This window comes from Acinonyx jubatus, chromosome C1, assembly GCF_027475565.1.
Source record: "Acinonyx jubatus isolate Ajub_Pintada_27869175 chromosome C1, VMU_Ajub_asm_v1.0, whole genome shotgun sequence".
NCBI lineage: Eukaryota > Metazoa > Chordata > Mammalia > Carnivora > Felidae > Acinonyx > Acinonyx jubatus.
The window spans coordinates 179,175,388-179,195,523 of record NC_069381.1 but is presented as its reverse complement, the minus strand read 5'-3'; the positions used below and the strand labels follow the sequence as shown (position 1 = coordinate 179,195,523).

At 36.7% G+C, this 20,136-nt stretch overlaps 1 protein-coding gene across 2 annotated transcripts in view; it reads left to right on the top strand.

The window, feature by feature from the left end:
• Positions 1–20,136, top strand: part of DNAH7 (dynein axonemal heavy chain 7) — a 260,013-nt gene that overhangs the window by 175,544 nt on the left and 64,333 nt on the right. For both annotated transcript variants that reach the window (XM_027054285.2, XM_015077964.3), the window contains 4 exons: positions 3,166–3,320; positions 13,218–13,408; positions 17,374–17,507; positions 18,203–18,538. In XM_027054285.2, the coding sequence (XP_026910086.2) occupies positions 3,166–3,320; positions 13,218–13,408; positions 17,374–17,507; positions 18,203–18,538 (816 nt within the window). The remainder of the gene's footprint in view (positions 1–3,165; positions 3,321–13,217; positions 13,409–17,373; positions 17,508–18,202; positions 18,539–20,136) is intronic.

The window sequence follows — 20,136 nt, the reverse complement described above, 5'->3', positions numbered from 1 at the left end:
TTACAACAACCTGGGCAGACTAAGAAACCCTTACACACCATGCACAGCAGAGGCCCCTTTGCCCAACTCTGCTATCCAGAGCGATTGATATCTCTCACATTGGTTTTCCTTCTGCATAGGAATATGGTTCTGTGGCTGGGGTTGACCTGGGGACAGGGACAGAAGGAAAAAGAGGTTCCCTCTGCCTATCCTCCTCCCTACCCTGTTCACACATCATTTTGTCTTCTAGTTTGAAGTTTTGCTACCTGTGATTGCTGCCCAGGGTGCCCATTAGGTCTGTTCTTCAACCAAAGCCAGAAGATAGAAAGAAAAAACAAACAAACAAACACAGGAAACTACCCCTTTATTGGTCATTCCTCCAGTTTTAACTTTCTTTCCATTCACGTTTCATTATTTACTTTTTAGAATCTGTAAACAGTTGCTTTTTGTATTTTATCCAGAACTTTTCATTGCAATCGGTGGAAGAGAAAGACTATGATGGACTTAGCCCAGCTTGGTCAGCACCATAATCCTTTCCTCTGAATCTGAGATGGTATTCTTTGGAGTGGTATTCTCCATGGAGGGGGATCACTTAGAAAATGTCTGTGTTTATAATTTGTTAACCCATATGATGTTTGTCAGACGTGTTTTGGTTGTTTGCCTTCCAGTAGATTATCAAACTTTATGTGATCCAGGAAAAAAAGGATAAAGAAGACTCACTGTGGACCTTTCCCTCAAAGAATACACAACTTAGATGAGTGATGCTGTTGACAAATTATAAAGTTACCATAATAGAATATTATCATTCTATCAGAGTTCCATAAATGTAATATAGATGAACTGCTAAAGAACTTCAGAGAGAATAGAGACCTCAAGACAGGCTTTGTGAAGTGCGTAACATTTGAGCTGACCTTGAAACATGCATAGGACTTGAACGTGAAAGAATGAGGAAGGAGTGCATTTTGGACAAAGGAACAACATGAACATGGGTATTGTAGTTAAAAATTGTGGAAGCAACAGAAGGAAGAGTGAGTCGTTCACTTTCTTTGGGGAAGCATAAATGCTAACACACTTAATCCTCCCAACTTAAAAATATTTCTAAAATGTGACAGAATGAGACTTTTACATATTTATAAGTTTTATTCCTTTCTAATCTTCCTTCTCATACCCTTTAGTGTCTTATGGATATGATTCTATTTTTATTAGTTGATTATATCTAAGATATTACACTACTCTTTTGGTCTCACTTCTTCTTAATATAATTAATATTATGGTATGGGCTGAATTGTCCACACACACCCCCCATTCATATGTTGAGTATATAACCCTCAATGTGACTATTTGGAGACAGGGCCTTTCAGGAGATAATTAAGGTTAAGTTAGGTGTAATGGAGCCCCAATTCAATAGGACTGGTGTCTTTATAATCAGAGATTCCAGGAATGCCCGCAGAGGAGAGGCCCACATGAGGACAGATGGAGAGGGCTGTGTTGTCTTCAAGCCAAGGAGAAAGGCCTCTGGAGAAACCAAACCTGCCAGCACCTTGATGTTGGACTTCCAGCCTCTAGAACTGTGGGAAAATAAATTTCCGTTAAGACAATCTGTGGTACTTTGTGAATTGCATAACATTTCAGCTGACCTTCAAACATGCATGGGACTTGAACGTGAAAAGATGAGGAAGAAGTGCATTTTGGACAAAGAAACAGCATGAATATCTGTGGTTAAAAATTGTGGAAGCAACAGAAGGAAGACTGAGTCACTCAATTTCAAACTGACTACTACATTGTATAATGCTAATTTGGAGGCCAAGTCTGTCTTCTCTACAATATAAACTACATGTTTTATTCCAGGTTCTAACTTAAATACTAAATACTTAAATGGATTACTTCCATTTGGGACAAATTATCCCATGAATTTCTAAATTCATATTATAAGGAGATGATATTGAATAAATTATCCCTTTTTAGCCTCGCATTTTTGTGTTTTGTGTTTGCTCCAGTCACCTTTCATTTTCTCCTTCTGCTCTTCTGGCAACCTACGACTTTGCTGTGCTCACTTTTGAAGAGTATGGCAGTATCTTTAGGGAAGTGACCACAATTATGGCTTGTGTTTATTGAAACTTGTAAGAGAATAACGGTAATCTTAATGCTGATTGCATTTCACACGATGCAGAAGGCTATATGGTTGGATACTACTTAGTAATGGCAGATACTGGTTAATTCTTTGTGACCCCGTATCACCCTGGAAAATAAACTGGGTATCTCATGGTTTGCTGCTCTTGATCTTATCGTAAAAAAGGGATGTGAGTAAGAACAGAGCAGTAAGTATGAGCTCTCCCATAGTGCAAAAACTGACTTTCAGAGAATATCTTTCTGTCTGTAGGAAGCTTAGAAATATGTAATGAACTACATGTATGACATTAAATATACAAGTGTTTGAAACAAATACTGGGTCAAAAGTTGTATTAACACTTTAGGGTCCAAGAAGTTTAGATGATTAAAATTATGCTTTTTTTTTTTTTAGACCATTATATCCTTAATGGTCTAGATCTCAAAGAGAGATATGATGTCTCAATTCTTTCTCTTTCTCTCTTGTACAAATGATAGCAGATGGGAACCAAGAAATGGTTTCAGAGTCACACAAGTAATTAATGGCAGGGCCCAGTGAAAAACTGGTTTCCCAATTTGCAGTGTTCTTACTAATTGAATTGACTTAACCAGCAAAAGTGACAAATGTTTTCAAAAGTTTAACCTTTAGAAAATTATTGTTTTCCAAAGAGTAAACAACTTGCAAGATGCCTGGGTGGCTCAGTCAATTAAGTGTCCAACTCTTGATCTTGGCTCAGGTCATGATCTCACGGTTCATGAGATTGAGCCTCATGTCATCAGGCTCGGCACTAACAGCGTGGAGCCTGCTTGGGATTCTCTCTCTCCCTCTCAGCCCCTCCCCAACTCACATTTTCTCTCTCTCTCTCCCCAAAATGTGTGTGCAATGTGATTTTTTATAGTTGTCATTTTAATAGTCTAGTCAATGTAAATGTTTCTGCTGTAAGAACATAGTTTCTCATAGTACATTAAAAAGTAAAATGTTACCATAAAGCATAAACTGGAAGAAAGTGATATGTGCATGATTATTAACATAGAGACAAATCATGATTTGACCAGCATTGTCTTTTTTCCCTCTTTCAGGAATGCAAGAAGGTGGCCTCTGATGATAGATCCTCAAGGTCAGGCTAATAAATGGATCAAGAACATGGAAAAAACCAATAGTCTTCATGTAATTAAATTAAGTGACCCTGACTACGTCAGGACTCTGGAAAATTGCATCCAGTTTGGTACCCCTGGTATGTAGTTGAATAGTAAGTGTATAAGTATACATTACGGTAATGCCTGGAAAGGGCACAACTAACCCAGAAGGAGGTAGGTTTTTTTCTTTTTTAAAAAGATATTTGTGTCAGACTCATCTTAAATAAATAATGGCTTTGTTATGTCTTTCATTACTTATTGATAATTAATCAAGAACTTGAGAGATTATCATTCTCGTTGGGTTAGGCTGTTTCCTTTGTCCCAAGATGCACTTGTGGGGCTTCTTCTAATGTAGGTGTTTTCATTTTTGTTTGTGGTTTTCCATTCTTTAGTTCTCATTATAATTCCACTTCTGCAATTAATAGGACCACTCCATATGCCAGAAGTATTTTAACACATTAGTCCAATTATCTATTTATTCTTCTTTCAACTTGTCCTACCAAAGTGGCAGAGAAGTGAACACACATTTTGCATGGCTGACTATTATCGGCCAGGATAGAGAGATTAGAAACATGACAGGGATTTTTCAATAAAGCTCTATGCACGTGTCACATTTGTTGAAACACAAAATGTTTATGATCTGAGTAAATTGGGGTTATCGTGTTCTAATTTTTTTTTATGTTTTTATTTTATTTTTGAGAGAGAGAGAGAAACAGAGTGCAAGTGGGGGAGGGGCAGAGAGAGAGAGGGAGACACAGAATCCAAAGCAGGCTCCAGGCTCTGAGCTGTGGGGCACAGTCTGAGCTGGGCTTGAATTCACAGACCATGAGACTATGACCTGAGCTGAAGTTGGATGCTTCACCAACTGAGCCACCCAGGCACCCCGGGGTTGTCACATTTGAAATTTATGTTACCTATCAACTTTTGACTACTTTACCAAATAAATGGATATAAACATTATGAAACAACAACATATTTGTGCTTAGGACAAGTTGAGCAAATTCCAATTGCTACTAGAGCTAGTACAACATGGAAGAATTACAACAAATGTATCAGGTAGTCTTCTAGACCTTTTATTTTTGCATGTTAATAATGAGCTAATCTTGGGACACCTGGTCGGCTCAGTCAGTGAGCATCTGACATTGGCTCAGGGCATGATCTCGTGGTTCTTGAGTTCGAGCCCTGCATTGGGCTCTGTGCTGACAGAGCCTGGAGCCTGCTTGGAATTCTGTGTGTGTGTGTGTGTGTGTGTGTGTGTGTGTGTGTGTGTGTGTGCGCGCGCGTGCGCGCGCGCGCTCGCGTCTGCCCTTCCCCCACTCATGCTCTGTTTCTCTCTCTCTTTCTCAAATAAACATTAAAAAAAAAGGTTTTAAATAAAATAATGATCTAATCTTTAAAATATTACAATTTTAGGTTTGGTTAGGGTACACGTGAAATGAAAAACCTTAGTCTACCTACAAAATCTGTGTTTATGTATCTGGATACACAGACACATACGCAAATGGTATTTCATTCATCCAACTGGTGTTCATAGACTATGGTATAGTGATATATGCGTTACAGAAAAGGGTGAACATGACCTCTACTATCAAATATCTTGCTTGTTTAATAGGATCAGACAACATGTGTTACTAACAGTAATAAAAATAGAAAGTGGACATGTGTCACTAATCCTTGTTAGAACCACTATGCTGTTATGAGTGGGTGCACTAGCTCTGGAGTTAGAGGTCTTGCCTCTTACTCATTGTTCAGTGATCTTTCTGAGACTCAGTTTCCCCATCTGTACTTTGAGCATATAGCATGAGGAAGAAATGAGTTACTGTACTTTAGGTAGTTACAGAAGTGTCTGCTAAGTTCAATGTATGTTGTTTCTTGATTGGAGATTTACCTGTGGTGTGCACATATTCTCTTTTAATTAAATTAGTATATATTCAATTATATTAGCATACTAAGAAAGGCACAGATGTTTATGAGAATTCACAGAAATAGGGAAGATTTCTTGAAAGAATTGGCACCTTAAATAGTTTAGTTAAAATTACTTGGGGCGTCTGGGTGGCTCAGTGGGTTAAACATCCAACTATTGATCTTAGCTGATGTCATGATCTCACGGTTCATGAGATCAAGCCCCATGTCAGGCTCCATGCTGACAGTGTGGAGCCTGCCTGGGATTATCTCTCCTTTTCTCTCTGCCTGTCCTCGTTTGCCCTCTTCTTCTCTCTCAAAATAAATAAACCTTAAAAAAAATTACTTGATTTCACTTAGCCAAATTTTCTTGATACAGTAAAAAAAAAAAAGCCTCTACCACATGTTTGACATTCTGAGATTCTACAATCTCAGTCATGGATCTTAAATTCGTGTTACATCAGTTTAGAGAAGAAAGGTCCATGGAGACAAAGTGTCTGGTGGTTTCCAAATTGTGGTAGAGAAAACCGACTTCTAGTGGGTCATGACTAGTATTTTTTAAATGAAATGCAGTAGCAAAGAATAGAATATATTAGGCTGCATAGCATGGAGTATCAGTAAGCATTATTTTATGAAATTTTTGGGGTTTGATGTGCATATGTGTGTGCTTGATCAAGATTTGTGTTTCTTACTTGGAGTTGTGACCATAAAAAATGTGAAATCCAGTAGTAACTCCAACCAGTTCATTTTATGAACAAGGTAAGTAAGGTACTAGAGAATGTTAGTTATGTGGCTTAGCCAAGATTATACACCTAGTAAAGGGGAATGCTGAAACTAGTCCCCAGGTCTTCTACCTTTGCCCAGTGCTGCCTGTGCCGCTCGCGGTTGCTTTAACCTACTTTTGGGAATGGACTGCTTTAAAAATGGACAATAATTGGGACGCCTGGGTAGCTAGTCAGTTAAGCGTCTGACTTTGGCTCAGGTCATGATCTTGGGGTTTGTGAGTTCAAGCCCTGAGTCAGGCTCTGTGCTGACGGCTCAGAGCCTGGAGCCTGCCTTGGATTCTTTGTCTCCCTTTCTCTCTGCCCCTCCCCTGCTCATGCTCGCTCTTTCTCTGCTTCTCTCAAAAATAAATAAACATTAAAAAATTTTTTTAATGGACAATAATTATTTACAATACCTTCTAACATTATTCACTTCTAACAGAGAGAAGTGAAAAATTTTAATCTATTGTAGAGAGTAACAGATGGCAGAGTTTACAATTACTTTTATGTTGACCCTTCAGGTAAAAGAATTGGTTACTGTTACAGTTTTAAAACATAAGCAGTTGATAGTGGCCTATTAAGAACAATGGCTTTTAGTCTGTCATCCCTTGCTGGCGGCCTGGGTAGGGAAGGTAGAGGTTTTCTCCTCCTTCACCGACCTGGCTCTTCTTCAACCAGACAGGCCTCCCTTTACTTTGTTTATACTGGGTTTTAAGATAATAACCTCTTTGGAAAAAAGTATCCTACTGCTTACAAAAAAAGTTTGAAAGCCAACGTTGTAGAAAAGAAAGATACATCTATATTAGCTACACCAATGAATAAGGTGTGCATAGGATATTAATCATATAAATATTGCTGATAAAGCAATTTTATATCCCGATAAAGCTGGAAAAACAAGACAAAACTTTAAAAAGGCATCAACTTAGGGGCATCTGGCTGGCTCAGTTGATGGAGCATGTGGCTCTTAAACTTGAGGTTGTAAGTTCAAGCCCCATGGTGGATGTAGGGATTGCTTCAAAATAAAATCTTCTAAAAAAAAAATCAGTTTGTCTAAAACATCTCTGAATGGCTTTTCATTACCTCTGTGGAAAAAGAATCTTTGCCTTAAGGGCAGCCTCTGTCATACCTGAGCCTTCTTTCCTTTTTTCTCCCGGCACTTCACTTTATTTCCCCCTTGCGTGTAAGTGCAAGACTACTTCTGGTTTAAGTTTTATTTCATTTGCTCATTTGTTTTGTTCATTCATTCACCTAACAAATGCTTGTTTTGCCACTACCACTGAAAACCTAGCATGAACAAGACAGACTTGGTCTCTGCCATTTTGGAGCAATATTATTGGTTTGAAGAGGGAGACCGAGATCACACATGTGATGAAATTTAGAACACGGGAGCACGGGCTCCACAGGAACAGGGGATACATACCACATGGCATTGCTTCGCATCTCTTGGCTTTCTGTGCTCTTCCATCCACTTGGTGAAGTCTTTTAAGCTTACCCTTTAAGGTACAACTCAAACACCTCTTTTTCTGTGAATTCTCAACCTCTCCAATGAAATGCCAATAATGCAGTTTTTATAGGTTTCTACTATTGCCCTTTTATTATGTGCATAACTGTTTGCTTCTCACCTCCAAGCTCTTTGAGGGTTCCCAGGAGGTGGTCCAAAAGGGTTGACTCTCCGGTGGATGCAGTATGCTGCATTGTTGAACATAATATGCGGAAGATTTTTTCTATTAATTTGAAGTCTAACATAGAATAATGTAGATAATACATAATAAAAAACTGATATCAGTTGCTCTCCTAAGTGAAATAAGTATTAAAAGAATACTTGGTTTCCTTTATATTTCTGTTGGTAAAGATAACTGTTTTTAGTGAGATTCTCTGCCTTACTCAAAAGATATTAGCAAGCCATGTGTTTGGTCCCTGATCTTGGTTTCCCACAAGCTTTGCAAATACTGATGAGCTGATATTTGGAAACGAGGAAGGAGGTTTTTACATAAACCAGCATTTTGTTAACTTTGATGATAGAAATATGAAGAAAAGCCCGTCTCATTAATTTTTGCTCCTGTGTTTTAACATGAAACATATTTTGATCTAATTAAAAGTTAAAGGAGTCAAAATAAGGAGAGCATTCTGGGATAATTCATATACCTATAGATTTTTGTTCTTTTTCTGTTTTTTTTAAGTTTAGAATGCTTTTGATTTTTCACTGAGGCTTATAATATAGTAAATATTCAATTCTGAGAACAGATTTCTTTGAAATAAGGAGGCTATAGAAAACTTAACAGGCTTAAGACTTGATTCTGTTAGTAAGGAATAAATTTTCACTTTTGGGAAAAAGAACTAAGTCTATAATATTTAAGTTTTGTAATATGTATTTTAGCTTTGAAAGGGACTCATACATATTGCTATAGACACTCTTAATTCCATTTCAAAATAGGAAACAAATAAGTGTAAAGGATGAAATTGTATAATATATTTTAGGGAAAAATAATTTGAACATGAGATTTTATTCAAAACAATGCTGTCAATAAAAGTTGAGGCAGTTACACAGAATTTAAACGTTATACTATTTCATAAAAAGAATTTCAGTTCATTTGTTATTCTAGAAAATTAATAGATTTAAAAAATCTGATCATATAAAAATAAAAATGAGAAATTGGTATCTAGCATCACTGGTGTTGCTTAACATTATTACGAAAGTTCTTTTCAGTGCAGTAAAACAATGAGGATGCGGTAACATTTGGAAAGAGGAAATAACATTTTATTTGCAGACAATACATTTCATCTAGAAAACCAAAGAAAATTAGCTAAAAAGCTATTAGGATACAATAATTTAATGGAGTGTATATATTCTGAAAAGAATATTTAAAAATAACAACCGAGAAAAAATAAGTGTGCAGTGATTATAGTCAACTAGTGAATAGGAAACAAAACAAAATCAAACAAAAACTTAGGATGACTTTAACAATGCAGAGTAAAAAGGTGACAAAACTTCACAGAAAAATAAGGAGACTTGAGTAAGACCTATCTGTCTGATAGGAAAACTAAACGTTGTAAAGATGTCAACTCTTTCAGAAATAAAAGTTTTGGAAATAATACTAAAACTAACACAGAAGAAAGAAAATAAAAAAGCCAATACCAGTTCAGAAAAAGAGTGAGTTTGAGTGTGCCTGGGTGGCTCAATCGGTTGAGTTTCCAGCTCTGGTTTCAGCTCAGGTCATGATCTCACAGGTTTGTGGGATCGAGCCCCACATCAGGCTCTGCACTGGCAGATGGAGCCTGCTTGCAATTCTCTCTCTGTCCCTCTTCCACTCGTGCACTCTCTCTCTCAAAATAAATAAATAAACGTTAAAAAAAAAAAAGAGAGTGAGTTTGGAGTCAACTGGAATAAGTTCTGGAATAAACCCTAATAAATATAAGCCTTTAATGCATCATCAGGTAAGCATTATGAACCAATGGGAGAATGATGGGTCATTCAGCAAATGGTGTTGAAAAAATGGTTTTGTGGAAAAATATATTGAGCCTCCCCTCACACCAAAATATGTTCCAGATGAATTAAGGAATTAAATATGAAAGGAAAAATAAAAGACAGAAATGCTAAAAGAAAACATAGGGGAATGATATCTTGTCTTTGTAAAAGAACTTTCTAGGAAAATACACATGGATAAAATGGAAAAGAAAAAGCTTAATAGGTTTGACTCTAAAAATTTTTCAGCTAAGCCAAGAAACACTAAACTTAAGAGATTATCAAGCAATTATAATTTGTGGAATTTATTTGTACCCCAATTTAAACAATCAAACTATAATCAAAATATTTTAAGACAGGAGTGTCTGGCTGGCTCAGTTGGGAGAGCATGTGACTCTTGATCTCAGAGTTGTGAGTTCGAGTCCCACATTGGCCATGGAACCTACTGGAAAACAGTAAATAATTAAAAAATCGTTATAAAATGTATTAAGATCAGGTAGAAACATATTCCCTGCCTTGATATCTGATAAAATTGTGAATTATTGATAAATTTTTAAGCTGTGGCAATTTTAAAAAAGAGTATTTACCTTTCAGAGATAGCCAAATATCTAAAGGTGAAGTTTTAGGATTTCTAGGATTTGTTTGTAAATAATCCAGGATGAGATGAGGAAGAAATGAAAGAAGATTGGCTACATTTGCAAGGGTCAAGGGTCAAAGCTGGATGATTAGTACATCACGTTCAGTGTACTGTTCTTTTTACTTTTGAACAAGTTTTGAAAATTTCTACAGGAATATAAAATGTAAAAAGAAATGTAAACAAATTTGAAAACAGGCAGAAAACGGGGGGATGGGGAGCTATTTGCTACCACAGTGTTAAAAAATACAAATGAGGGACACCTGGGTGGCTCAGTTGGTTAAGAATCCAACTTCAGCTCAGGTCATGATCTCATGGTTCGTGAGTTCAAGCCCCACGTCGGGCTCTGTCCTGACAGCGCAGAGCCTGAAGCCTGCTTCAGATTCTGTGTCTCCTCTCTCTCTCTGCTCCTCCCCCGCTTGCACTCTGTCTCTCTCTCACAACTAAGTAAATATTTTAAAAAAACAATACAAATGAAGTTTTAAAAACTAGCGCTACCCCCATGTTTAGCTGTGTACAGAGTAAAGAAAGAAATTTCCTGATTGCCACTGTGGTTGTATGTGATGATTTGACTATGGTCTGGCCCTCATGATATAAGTGGAAATGCCATTTGTGTTTCTCTGTAAATATCCTTAAGAGATATTTTCCCCGTTTCTGTGTTTTCTTCCTTTCTGATGGTTGGAATGTGGATGTCATTTGAAAGGCCATTTTGGCCAAAAAGGAGCGAGATGGCAACAACTTGGATCTCTGACCATTTAGACACACTGTCCTTCCCCCTCTAGACTAATTACAGCAGGCTCCCCTTTACATGAGATATAAAGTCCTTCTTTTCCATGTCACTAGTTTAGGTTTTTTATCACTTAGAACTGAACCTGATTGTAATACACAGTACACATGTGCCAGGAACAGGGCAAATATACTAATATACAATATCCAGAGGGGAAAAAAATAACTAGACAAAGATCAACTGAAACGTCAAGCCTTGAATACAAGTGTTAACTATTTTTTACCTATCAGATTGCAAAAGTCATGAATGTAGTATTTAATGCTGGCAATATCACATTGTGTTTATTTTTTTTTAATTTTTTTAAACATTTATTTATTTTTGAGACAGAGAGAGACAGAGCATGAACGGGGAGGGTCACAGAGAGAGGGAGACACAGAATCTGAAACAGGCTCCAGGCTCTGAGCGGTCAGCACAGAGCCCGATACGGGGCTCGAACTCACGGGCTGCGAGATCATGACCTGAGCTAGAGTCGGATGCTTAACCGACCAAGCCACCCAGGCACCCCTATCACATTGTGTTTAAAGAAGCTGTGTAAGAAGACACACGGCTTAGTTCAAGTATTTGCTTTGTCGTTTACTATAATTTAACTGAAAATTTTACCTCAATTGCCTTGCCTCAGTTTCCCCATATACAAAACTAGGGTAACAATACTCCATGCTTTTGAAAGCATTTGAGAATGAGAAAATAAAATGTCAACACGGTGCCTGGCATTTGTAAGTACAAGTTTATAGAAAAACAGGTTTAAAAAATGAGGGCTCATTGCAACTCTGAAATTTCTTCAGCCATTCAGGAAAGTAATTTGGCAATATAAATGGCCTTTAAATTAATTGCGCTTCTAGGACTCCAGCTTGATTAAGTAATCAGAGATAAACACAAGGGTTTATTCAAAAAGATGTTCACTGTAGCATTATTAACAATGGAAAAATGGAAGCAATCTAAATAATAGATTCATGTACTTAATACATTATAATACTCTCATATTATTTAACCATGAAAAATAATCATTTCATTCAAGCAAATGTGAAAAGGAATTTAAAAATCATCTGACATGCCTGCTTCGGTTAATTAAGATCTCAGCAGTGAAAGAAATTGACAAGACAATTTTGGAAATTGATTTAAGCCAGGAGTAACCTCTGGGAAGGAGCAGAATATGTCTGTAACTGCAGTAGAGGTTCGTCCCAATGTCTCAAGCTTATCCCAATGCCCTAAGCTTGTTTCCCATCAAGACTGCACATCTAGTCCCTTGAAGGACTTGTACAAAACACCATTATTCAAGGTTGGCTGCAATAGCACCCCAAACACCAAAATGTAAGACTAATTTGGCGAATGTGTCATGAGCCCTAACAATGTCCCTGATCTTTCAGCCAGGAATTCCCCTTCTAGAATGCTATCATAAGAAAATATTCTTAAGCACAAGGTTTTTGTATACAGTGCTGTTTGTAACACTGAGAACAGAAAACAATTGAAATATATAATAATAGAGAATTGATTTAAAAAAATATAAAGTAAATATCTGACTATTATACAGTAATTAAAAGCATGTTTATCAGGTTTAATTGGAATATTTATGCTATAATGTCAAGCAAAATAATTAGGATGCAAAATTTGGTATATTGTTTAGTCTCAATTGTGTATAGAAAAAGATGAATAAAAACACTGAAGAGACAAATTTATCCAACAAATAATTATCAAACATAGTTTTGTGTCATTTTTCTACCCACCTGCATAGGAGTATGAGACAACTGTGTAAAATATTTGAAAGATAAACTGAGGCACACTAAAATTTTTAAATGTTTATTTGAGCAAAACACAATTGGAATTGGGCAGCACCAAACTGGAAGCTGTTAGGGTGCCCCACTGACCAGAGCTGAGGATCGAGAACAAGTAGGGAGCAAAAGCTTAAATAGCTTAAAATTGGCTGTTCGTATTTGGTTAACCTTAGGGTTTTGCTTTTGACTTGATTTTGTAACCTTAAGACTTTTATAAGTTTAGAGCTTGGCTTGCTTACTTAGCTTTAGCCAGCAGCTCAGTCTAATAGCCTCCTTGCTTAATACTTTTAGTCTTTCCTACATTTTCCACATGTGCTACATAAGCGTGAGTTACTTTTATGATTAAAAATGTAACCAAATAACTACAACTTGAAACGCTTGTTCTCTGGTGTCTCAGACGGGTTTACCTCGCTGCAATCATACTTGGGCACGTGGTGAATTGCAGACCAAAAAACATGGAAGTGTGCACAATGACAAGACAGACCCACCGGTTGAGCCCTTCCCACAGACTTCCAGTTAGTTTTATGGTACCATTTCCTTATACTCAGAAGACAAAAATAATTTTATAGGTAACTAGGAATAACAGCAATGTAGAAGGCTAAAAGAGTTTGGAGAGTTGAATGTTTACAGTGAGTATTTAAAATAACATGGCATCTTTTTTCTGATTTTACTCCAGTGTTACTAGAAAATGTTGGAGAAGAGCTAGATCCTATCCTGGAACCTGTTCTACTAAAACAGACCTTTAAGCAGGGTGGGAGTGTATGTATCCGACTCGGGGACTCTACCATTGAATACGCGCCAGATTTCCGCTTCTATATCACTACCAAGCTAAGAAATCCTCATTATCTTCCTGAAACATCAGTAAAGGCCAGTATCTAAAGTGAATGTTTCTTTATCGAATTGTACAATTAATGACTATATTTGCCTCCTAAGCCATAAGAAGAACAGGTCTTCCTAAGAAAAAGATTTTGTCCTTGCTTGGCAGTTCCTGAAATAGCTATAATAATTTCTAAATGTTTATTTTGTGTGTGCATGTAAGTAATAAAGGAGCCTTCAGTGTGCAGTGAAAAGTAAACTTTGAGAATCCAATTTCTATAATTGATATTATTCTTAGAATTTCATCGTTAAGGAGAGATGGCACATATGGGCATCCTTTGTACTAAGTGATAATATGCTAATTCTTGGCATTGGCATTAACAAAAATCCATTCTTCTCTCTCAGAATAAGGTTGCTGCTATCTGATTTTTTATAATTACTTAAAGGAACTGATTCTGATCACTAATTCTTTTTAAAATACTAGAAATTCCTTTCAAGAGCAAAGTTAGTTTAAAGTCCTAGTCAATGACTAAAATTACTTGAGATACTGATCTGCAACTGAGCTCCTGGAGGTCATTCCATTTTTTATTCCCAAATCTTGGCACTCGATAAAGTTGACTCTTGATAAATGTTTGTGGAATGAGAGAGGTTAGGGAGGGATAACTTTTATTTATAGAAGGTAGGAAGGGATGGGGTGCCTGGGTGGCTCAGTCGGTGAAGCATCCAACTCTTGATTTTGGTTCAGGTCATGATCTCACAGTTCATGAGATCAATCCTTCTATCCAGCTCTGCGCTGACAGCATGGAGCCTGCTTGGGATTCTGTTTCCCCTCTCTGCGCCCCCCACACCCATGCATGCATGTGTGCTCTCTCTCTCAAAATAAATATTTTTTTAAAAATCTTACAGGAGAGGACATTAAGAAATGTTGATTTTGATTTTGAAAGTTACATATAGAGACAAGATTTATCCAGAGAGTTCAAAAACTGTCCTTTATTGGAAATATTTAAATTAACATAGGCATCTCCCTATACAGGCAGAGGAAACATAAAGATGACCTAATTCATTCCCTCCAAGATGAACAAACATGGTCACTGCTCTCAAGAGATTTACACTGTAAATAATGTATATGTAAAGTGACCATATTTATGACTAAGAAAACACAGGAGTTCAGAATTGGGGACATACTAAAGTATGTCCAGTCTAAAGTATGTCCATTCTAAAGTATGTCCCTACTGTTTCAGGGCAGCCAGGAAGACTGGGGAAAAGTCTTGAGCTTAGTTTTAAAAAAACACAATGTTAAAATATGGAAGTTCTTGGCCACCTATTTTTAACTTATTAAAATAAATGTTATCTACACACCTAAACTGTGTATTATCTATTTATCTATTAGGAGTGGTAGTATCTAGCAGTGATTAAGAACATAGATTCTGGAGCCAAACTATCTTGGTGCAAATCCTAGTTTTATCACTTGCCAATTGTGTGATGTTATTCAACCTCTCTGTGGCTCTATTTCCTAGTCTATAAGCAGGAATAATAAATGTGTATTTCATGGAGGGGTATAAAGGCTAATTAAATTAATCTGTGCCAATGCTTAGACTAAGGCCCACCACATAGTGTTGTTTGAGTGTTAACAATTAGCATTATTATTTAGCTTTTAAATATAAGTGAGAAAGAGTGAAGCATAAGAGAAAATGATAAAATCCCAAAGCTGTGTTAAAATTTTTTTAATAGATGACGTGGTAAGCCATGTTTACTTTTCAGTAAAATCTATGAAAATATCACAACTAACCAACGATTCTTAGTTGACAAGTAACTAGTTATAGAAGTCAGAAACTGCTGTGGGGAAGAAACTGATCTATGATTCAGTCCTGAAATCCTTAAGATCCCTAGAGTGCCTTATTGCTTCATTATTTTTAATTGCTGGGATTAATTAAACAGGGATTAGAAAACATAGTGAGGCAGTTACTTGCTTTCATTTACAAATTAAAATACTTCCTCTTCATCCTATTTTTAGGATCTTTTATGTACCTTTGCTTTCAAAAGTTCCCAAGGGATGATATCATGCTGCTATAATCCTTTTGAATCTAAATGAAAATAAAATTATGAAATCATATTTTATATAACTTGAAATGTTTCTTTGTTATTATTTGTTTGAATGTTTATTGTTATTTGTGAGCAAATGCCTAGATTTACAAAATCTTGATCTCAAAAGATCTAACATTAATGGAATATGAATGAATACCTCCTTGTATCTGAATACAATGAGATAGAATTTGTAAAACATAAATTTCCCTCAGTACTATGGCTATAGCTTGGGGATTAAAGGAAATCTAACTTGTGCACTTGTTTTCTCATGCCAACAGGGAAACTCTCTCGAAAGCTTAATTTTTTTCCACGAATAAATGCCAAAGCAGTAGAGAATTACAAAACAACATTTAATGGAGTTTTTAATTGCTCGATTTCAGGAATTTCTTATTATCCCACCTAAATGTATGATTATGTTCATGGAATCTATACTAAGTGTCCCACCATGGGTCAGGTGAGGGGAAAAGTTTAACCCAGAGGAAACCACCATGGAGAAGGTGCCGGGTTTGGGCAGAGAAGGGAGTCACCTTCCTAGGGGTACTGCAAGCAGCTGTTTTACACTTTCTGAAACTTTTCTTACAAAGGCAGAATGACTCCATTCTTGCAAAGGAAATAGTCTCAAATTCTCTTACTAGGGAAAGGTGGGGAAACATAAAGTCTCCCACTCAGCAGCCAGAGCTGAAGAACATGCAGACATTTCCTAGTTGGTGTGCATGGGACTCTACAATTAGTTCAGCATATCAAAAATGAAAGGACATGGAAAGGAGGTGTGAGAGGTGATGCTCAAGACCTAAGTGCAGACCTGAACTCAAGACACACAGGCAGAGGGCAGGCAGATTGCAAAATAGATGTTTAAAAAGGCCGGGGTGGGGGGGAATAAAGGTTGGGGGACAGTGCTCAACATAACCCAAGGTCAGGTAAGTATTTATTGACTTATGGGTTTATTGATGACCAGAGCCAGAAAGTTCCTATAGTTTATTGCTGTGTGTATTTATGGATGTGTGGAGGCTGGGATGAGAGTAGACTGTAGAGGGCTGAAAAATGAAATGAGATAGAGACAGAAAGCTTATATAAACAACAGTTTCAATGAATATGGTCGTGAGAACACAAAGGGAGATCATTCCACAGCTGAAAGGGATTGTGGGAGAGCAAGAGAATGACTTACTAGTTTATTTGCTTTATGAAAGGAGAGACCTGACCATGATTACTTTCCTACTTATGGGAAGGAACCAGAGAAGGAGGAATTGTAAGATGTAGAACCAAAGCCTGTAAGAGCCATTAGATACTGGGATGAAGCTTTAGACTTCACCTTGGAGTCAGTGGACTTCAACTTGGTAGACTGCACCTTGATGGACACCATTAAAATGTACATTCCCTAGTTCACAATAGTAGCTATTCATATTGTAACATGATTGTATAATAGGCCATATTATAATATTGTATTGTGTGTCATACATTATGTAATATGATTATCACATTGTAAATATCATACATACGCTACTCAAGTAATAATAGTGTTCTTTTTCCTCCTATCTCACTTGGTAAGAGTTCCCTTTACTTTTTGACACCACTATGATCCTTAACCTATAACTCAGCTGGTCCAGCCAGTATGAAGGATAGCTTCCAACCTGACCCTAATTGATTTGAGGATTAAACAGTTGTCAGAAACTGGGCCTGTTCGAAACAGGAATAAAATTGATCGCCAAACCAAACCCTTTGAAATACTGCATTTATGACTCTGAGAAACTTTGGTGGGTTTTTAATCTGGCAGTCAAGCTTGCATTTACCTTTAATCATCATCTCTACAGACTCCACTTTTCGCATATTCCTACCATAGTAAATAGAGCCTGTTTTAAGGTCAGAACTGAAGAAAGCAGAGGCTTTCTCAATAGACGTAATGATGCAGTTCTTGAATATTCTTTCATTTACAGGTAACGTTATTAAACTTCATGATCACGTCTGAGGGGATGCAAGATCAGTTGTTGGGGATTGTAGTGGCACGCGAAAGGCCAGACCTCGAAGAGGAAAAGCAAGCCCTGATACTACAAGGAGCTGAAAACAAAAGGTTTCACACATTATGAAACACAAAATCGCTCTGACTTGTTTCAAGATCACTTAGAATGGATTAGAGTACATTTTAAAGAACTATCTTGTTAGATTTAGTAGGAATGTCAAATGGGGAGATTGAAGAGGAAAATCTAAAGCACTAGAAGCCCTCTATGTGAGTCTGGAAAATTGCGTGAGAGTATAATCTTCCGTACAAGTTCTAGGGCACTGGAAGAACCGGAAGGCTGCCACAACTCATGGCAAAAGTTGTAATATTCGTTGTGTAGTTGACATTATCTCTTTTCATCAGGGCACGGTCTGAAAGAATACGTTGCATCCCACTTTCTGCTTGTAATATCTCTATCGTAGACACAAAGGGCAAAGCTCTAGAAGTCATGAAACTCCTCAAAAACTAAATGGAGTGATACTTTGCGCACTCAGGGCTGAGGTACTTGATGGCAGAGCAGACTGGTTTACACCTCTCTCTCTAGTTCCCATGCAAATGATCGTTGGAAAGAGAAGTGGAGCAGAACCTGACTTTTTGACATTTTGTGAGATAAAAAATTAATTATACAATAGCACCGTTACGGGTATTTGTCACAAAGTGATGCATTTCTTTAGGTTCTGAGCCCTTTGTTTCTTATACAAGAATGTGTGCATGAAGGGATTTTAAATGATTTCTTTTTCTTCTGAGAAAACTGTGTTTTATTCCAGGCAGTTAAAAGAAATAGAAGACAAGATTTTAGAAGTTCTTTCATCTTCAGAAGGCAATATATTAGAAGATGAAACTGCTATTAAGATATTATCTTCCTCCAAGGCTTTGGCTAATGAGATTTCTCAAAAGCAGGAAGTAGCCGAAGAGACGGAGAAAAAGATTGATGCCACCCGCATGGGCTATCGGCCTATTGCCGTCCATTCCACCATCCTGTTCTTCTCTATCGCTGATCTAGCTAACATCGAGCCCATGTACCAATACTCACTGACCTGGTTTATTAACCTTTACATCCTGTCTATCGAAAATTCAGAGAAATCAGAGGTTTTAGTAAAAAGGTATGTAAAAGAAATACTAATTAATACTAATCCTAATACTAACCAGTGCATGAACATTAAATAGTAATTGATGCCTTTCATTGTTGTTACAGAATGGTGTGAGCATTACAGTTATGGCTAAAGCAAACTTAATTATTGTACTAGAAATAAATTTGAGGGTTAGAAAAGGAACAGATGTGACCAAATTCAGTCTGCCAGGAAATCATTTACAGGGAGATAGGATTACAATGTAATCATAAAAAGAGGAAACACTTATCTCTGTTTACCATGTGCAAAATGTATTTGTGATGGGAGATAGGGAAAGAAGAGTTAATACCCCTGAAAGACAGGACTCTTACCCTCTGTAACCTAGCGTTCCAAAAGTTTTAAATTTACATTTTGATATACACATATTTACAATTTGTCCAGTAACAGGGTTGTAAAAAATATTGTTGTGATTATTTGTGTTATTCTTGTTGATAAAAAATAGTTTATTGTTGGCTACTGTAATCAGTAGTGGAATTAAGACCTTACAGTAAAAGCATGAGAGAATAAAATTTCATCTTATTAATTATCAGTGAGACAAATTTTAGTTTGACATTAAACTAACTTTTTTGATCAATACCAAGCTAGATACTTCAGTTCCTTGACTGTTCATACCCACAAAGGAAACCCAATTTAATACTTAACCACTTCGCAGCGAAGAATTGTTTTTTAGAACTTCAAAATGCTAAAATCCTGAAAATCGAATCGAATTCCCGTCATTTATCATGATAGCACTCCACTGAATTTTGAATATTCTCAGACTGAACAATTTCTTGTATCATTATTTTACAAGCTTGAATATGAGGTCAGTAAAGCTGTAAGACTGACACATGGTTTAGCAATTTTTTCAGCTGTCTCCCCATGAGAATGAGGAGGGAGCGAGTATCTTCAGGAAGAATTGCACGGTGGTGGAGTTTAAAGTATGTTTTTATGTTACGATCTTTGAAAAGTTTAGTTTATTTCTCTATTTCTTCCAGTGCCTGGAATTTTCAAGGGTAGCAAGGATTACTGAAGCACAGGAAACAAAATCATAAGCGATCTTCCTTAGAAAAGTTCCCAGCTATTTGCATTCTGTTAGTTAATTGAACAAGCAGGTCTGCTTTTCACACTAGATTCTGAGTTCCCCAGGGCAAAGGTTTCTTAATATTCCCGGAACTTAGCACAGTGCTAATCACATGGAGCCACAACAGTAAATGATGTTTTGCCTTTCACTGTAGTTCTTTTATCTACCTTGCTTACAACAATAGCCACCAAAATGTTATCATCTTAACTAGTTTTCAATTAAGGTATTTGCTGGAGTCTAGAGAAGAACATTTCTTTGCTCTGTCTCTTAAATACATGTTTTGTGTATAAGATTTAAAAATTAGAACAATTTTTTGCTTCACAAATACTTACTAGTTGCTTTATTATCTCTTGTTACATCAAATTAGAACTCATCCACAGATATGATGGGCTTCTTCATAACTGTGATATAGTCCCTTATGATTTAGAGAAAATAAAATTCTTTTAGCCAGATACGAGACTTGGGTAGAATCTAGAAAACAAAATATGTCTTTTTTCATTAAAATTCTTTA